The sequence below is a fragment of the Sardina pilchardus genome, chromosome 7 (genome assembly GCF_963854185.1).
Source record: "Sardina pilchardus chromosome 7, fSarPil1.1, whole genome shotgun sequence".
In the NCBI taxonomy this organism is placed as follows: domain Eukaryota; kingdom Metazoa; phylum Chordata; class Actinopteri; order Clupeiformes; family Clupeidae; genus Sardina; species Sardina pilchardus.
The window spans coordinates 7055423-7060422 of NC_085000.1; the positions used below are offsets into that span (position 1 = coordinate 7055423).

Consider the following 5000-nt stretch of genomic DNA (forward strand, 5'->3'; position numbering starts at 1 on the left):
ATGAGCTCTGAGCCACTGGTGGAAACTTCTAGAAACTCTCCTGCCATCCAGCCACATCCACATGGCATCTACCATCATCCTCTGTGCTCTGCGATCTACACACACAAATACAAAGAAACAAACACACACACATCAGAAAAAAATATTTTTTGGAATAACACAAACATTGAAAATGTGTCCAGGAAAATGTGACAAGGAGAGCACTTGAGCAGTTCAGTCACACACTGTGTGTGTGTGTGTGTGTGTGAAAGAGAGAGAGAGAGAGAGAGAGAGAGAGAGACTGTGTGTATGACAGACAGAATGAAGATGAGTGAGTGTGAGATTGTAAGAGAATGAGCTTGTATGTGTGCGTGAGTGTGTGAGAGAGGAGGATATCAATTATATACACTGAGGAAGAAAAAGATATTTTACTATGCAATCCAGACATCAAAATCCAGCATAAACTGGAATGCTATTTGTCCACTAACCAAATTAGACCCGTATCTTCCTACATTAAAAGACAAAAAGCTGAAAGGCTTGGCAAAGGCTCTGCTAATGTGCAGACTCCGTGAGCACAACCTGGCCATAGAATGGGGAAGGTGAAGACAGGATGTGCCTAGAGTGAAATTCGGGACCGGACGGAATAACGAATGTGTTGTTGTAACTTTGTGTAACCCAGACATCAGCAACTTTCATTTTATACGACCAATCACTAGTTGTGGCTGACTCCACTTTCCCTGTTCTCACGGCTGCACTCGTTTGTGCTTTTTAGCGCCATGTTCATCAGGTCACGGAGCTGCCTGAGCCTCCATGTCAACAATGAATGAAAATGTGCTTATTATCAATTTGAGCAAGTAGACTATGCTATACACATTCTTTTCTAAAGATACAGGCAATGAGCAGCCAACCACCTTGATTGAATATATGTATGAATGTATCAGACAATAACTATAGGCTACTCAGCTATCATTTTCGGGACAATTAGGGCAGGATTCGGGATTCGGGACAACTGCTTGTATTTTGTGACTGGACCGAATTTTTCGGGACGTCTGGTCACCCTAGATGTGCCCCCACTGTAATCAAAATGCAGTTGAAACAGAGTGACATTTCCTCACTGAGTGCAGTCATCATACAGACCTCAGTTTTAGACGCTTAGTTTATTTCATTCTTTGGGAATGTATTCCTTCTTTTTAATACTTCAGTTTTAAATACTTTATTCATTTAGTCAGGGCAATAAAGCACACTGAATTGAATTGAGAGAGATAGAGAGAGAGAGAGAGAGAGATAGATTGTGTGTGTATGTGTGTGTATGTGTGTGTGTGTGTGTGTGTGTGTGTTTGTGTGTGTCTGTGGAGTATCTACCTTTAGTCCACAGGAACCATGTGTTGAGAGCCTCTCTTGCCGTTCTCCTTTCATGTTCGACCCTCAGATATTCAGCCACACACAGCTCCTCTGTGCTCTCCCTCCACACACTAAAACACTACACACAACATATAGACAGATATGCGCAGTACGTACACACACACACACACACACACACACACACACACACACACACACACACACACACACACACACACACACACACAAACACAAACAAGAACAACACAGGCTGGCCTTTTTTATAATGCATTTTAATCCTCTTCCTCGCTACATTGAGTGACAACACACAATTCTGTGAGAATGGGTGGATTAACAGTCAAATGTGTGTTTACATTTGTGCATGCTTCGTGTGAACCTGCACGTACATACTATCTGGTGTGTGTCTAGTGTGCACGTGTGTGTGCCTCTTCACCGCACCTGTTGCAACATACTCCTGCTGCGTCTCCTGTGTGCCTCTCGCCCCCTAGTGGCTGCTCTCCAATACTGCAGGCTGCGTGCCACCCGCCGCCTCTCGAGCTGGCACAGCCTCTGCTCCAGAGCGGCCTGCCTGAGGCCAGCCTGGCACAGCGCCTCCAGCCAGCGGGTGAAACAGGCCCTCAGCAGCCTCTGCTCGCGAGCACACTGGAGCCAGGCCTCCTTGTACTGGTTCCGCTGGGTGGTCTCAGTGTAGTGCTGCCAAGCCAGCAGGACTCTGCGAGGAACCGATCAGGAGGGATTATGGTGCAGCAAAACAAAACAAGGTAGCGGTTACAATACAGATGATGATGGCCTAGGGCCAAAATGCGGTACGTTTGTAGACATGGTCCAATAAAGATTTTTTTTTTGCAGTGCACTTTTCAACTTTGTTTTCTCAGTCTTGTTTTCAAACTCGCACCCTAAAACCATAGCCATTCATACCCAAGCTACATTTGATTTGAAAGAAACACTAGACTTTCTAATGAGGAGACACAGCACTCAAAGAATCTCCCATAGAAATGCATGGGGTCAGTTTGTAATGCCAACATGGCAGTGGTCTACACATATTCCGTCCCTTCCTCTGCCAAAAGTTGACATGTGAATACACTGTGCCAATCATGTGTAGTGATCTCGCAGCTGGGGCCACATGGCTGCTGAGTGGAGAGACTTTTGTGTGGACATTCTGTCATCTCCACACAGAAGAAACCCTACTCACTACTGACCTGGGTATGGATCATCTGGGTCTGAACTGCACAATAACAGTTAAAACAGTTGGCATATATGTCTGTCTGAGTTATTCTGCATTTAGGGAACACATGGGTCATTGTAGCTTATAGGGGAAATACAGAGCTGTATGTTAACCGGTGCTACAGAGACTGATGGTGCTACAAAATGTCTAACATCTGTAAGTACTTACAAACAGTGACTAGATCAAAGCCCCTGACCAGTAACTAAAGTTCACTGGCCAGGGGCTTTGTCCAAGTAACTAAAGTTCACTGGCCAGGGGCTTTGTCCAAGTAACTAAAGTTCACTGGCCAGGGGCTTTGTCCAAGTAACTAAAGTTCACTGGCCAGGGGCTTTGTCCAAGTAACTAAAGTTCACTGGTGCTTTGTGCGTCTTGCATGCTCTCATCAATCAGAGCTGACACAGTTCAGGGAGGATGACATGAATATAAGAGTCATAAATCTTGAGACTATTGTTGAGATTAACATGCATATAAAAGTCATAAATGTGATTAGATTTACTGTGCATGATTATTTGTGGCTTTTGCGATAAGATAACTGTGCTGGTTCATACTGCGACTGTGATAATCGTGCAGCCCTAGTACACATAAATGAGGAGGGCTATGTATGTATGGTCTGATTTCTGGATTAGGGTTTGGACATGACATTTTTGTAGATGTGTTGATTATCACCAGATGACACAGACAGTAGTTTTGGTTCTGGTAGTAGTGGCTGATGCGATTAGGAAGGTGAGAAGGTGAAAGTTTCATGCTCAATCCTCTCTTTTTGAGTTGTAGCTTTGAAAGAAAGTTTCTCCATGTTTCATCTTGAGTTGGAAGAATTGCATCACACAGAAATATTGCATTTCTTTCATCCTCAGTCATCTCACACACACTCTCTCTGACACTCTCTCTCACTCTCTCTCTCTCTCTCACACACACACACACACACACACACACACACACATTCATTCACATCAACCATAAACCCAAATAATAGAAGATATCCAAATACCCAAACAATAACAGTTTGTCAGCAGATAATGTTGGTGGCCTTGACACGATCATGAAAACATCTCTTTCTCTCTACATCCACCCCTCTTTATCTCTCTCTCTCTCACACACACACACTAATACTTGCACATAAACACACTCCAGCCAGCCATATGTTGCACTGTAACTCTGCTATCATACATTTCCTAGAAAAGTGTGTGTATGTCTGCGCGTACATATTCTTACCTGTTACACACTGTCCGACGGTGAAAGTCTTGGCTGATGCGTGTGTGTGTGTATGCCATGCGCCAGTGTGAGAAGCAGTGTGTGAGCGTGGCCATGTGCCGTTGCCACTGAAACTCCTCCGCTCTCTCCATCAGCTCTCGACTCGGCAGAGTTTTCTGCCTCCAGACACGCGCTGCAACCAGCGCGCTCTCCCGGCTCCTTCTCCGGCCAATCAGAGCGCTCATCCAGAGATGCAGTGCGCCCCCTAGCAGCCTGGAGTTGTAATGCCGCTCCACCCATCTAATCTCGGCCCTCTGTCTCCATACTGCCAGAGCTCTGCTCTTCATCATCATCTTCCTCTCCTCCTCAAACTCACACACCAGCACTCGCTCTACACACACACCTGACGAACACACACACACACACACACACACACACACACACACACCAGAGAGATGTCATTCACACTGGTTAATAACATGTAAATGACTAGACACAACTGTGAAAACATTTTCCCTGAATTGTTACAACCATTTAGGCTGGATAAACTCTGCCTGATTTGCCGGCGATTTGGATTTCGCCTTGCAGCTCAGGCTGGAAACCCGCACATCTATCTCTCCTGCTTCCTGTCCACATCTTCTGGGTCCAATCACAAGCTACTGTAGCTTATCCAAAAGGTACATCCGGATCGCTGGTCTGATTGGTTGAAGGACAATCTAAAAGCGTCCTATGCCCATTGATCACGCCTCTTGTGCAGTAGAAAGAAAGCGCAGATTCCCCAGACTAATGTTCAATCTTAAAAGATTGAATTTAGTATGGTGATAGCCAGACTAACAGCCATTTGTAGTTGTATGGAAATTGAATATTTTGATTTTGGCAAATAAAGAATAAATAAATGGAAACTGCTTAAATACATTGCAATAGTGCTATGCGGGTGTGTGTGAGTTAGAGAGAGAGAGTGTGTGTGTGTGTACAGTATGTGTATGTGCGGTGTACAGTATGTGTGTGTGTGCATCTAAAAGTCTACTGCATACACTTTTGAACCAGCTGCATAAATCTCCACTGATGACGATGATGTGTGTGTGTGTGTGTGTGTGTGTGTGTGTGTGTGTGTTGAACTCACTCTTGGCATAGTCGCTCCATGCTGTGAGACACTGTCTGGCCAGCAGTGTGAGCCTCTCCTCTCTGTGTCTCTGTGCTCTGCTCTCCAGCGCCCTCTCTCTCCACAGCAGCGCTACTGCAG

General features: G+C 45.1%; 1 protein-coding gene across 1 annotated transcript in view; it reads right to left on the reverse strand.

Annotated features, from left to right (window-relative positions):
• Nucleotides 1-5000, reverse strand: part of LOC134088212 (protein SFI1 homolog) — a 7932-nt gene that overhangs the window by 1970 nt on the left and 962 nt on the right. The window contains exons 3-7 of the mRNA XM_062542124.1: nt 4881-5000; nt 3779-4160; nt 1780-2053; nt 1342-1459; nt 1-95 (exon numbers count right to left, since the gene is read on the reverse strand). The exon at nt 1-95 is cut by the window's left edge and continues 50 nt beyond it; the exon at nt 4881-5000 is cut by the window's right edge and continues 170 nt beyond it. Of these exons, the coding sequence (XP_062398108.1) occupies nt 1-95; nt 1342-1459; nt 1780-2053; nt 3779-4160; nt 4881-5000 (989 nt within the window). The remainder of the gene's footprint in view (nt 96-1341; nt 1460-1779; nt 2054-3778; nt 4161-4880) is intronic.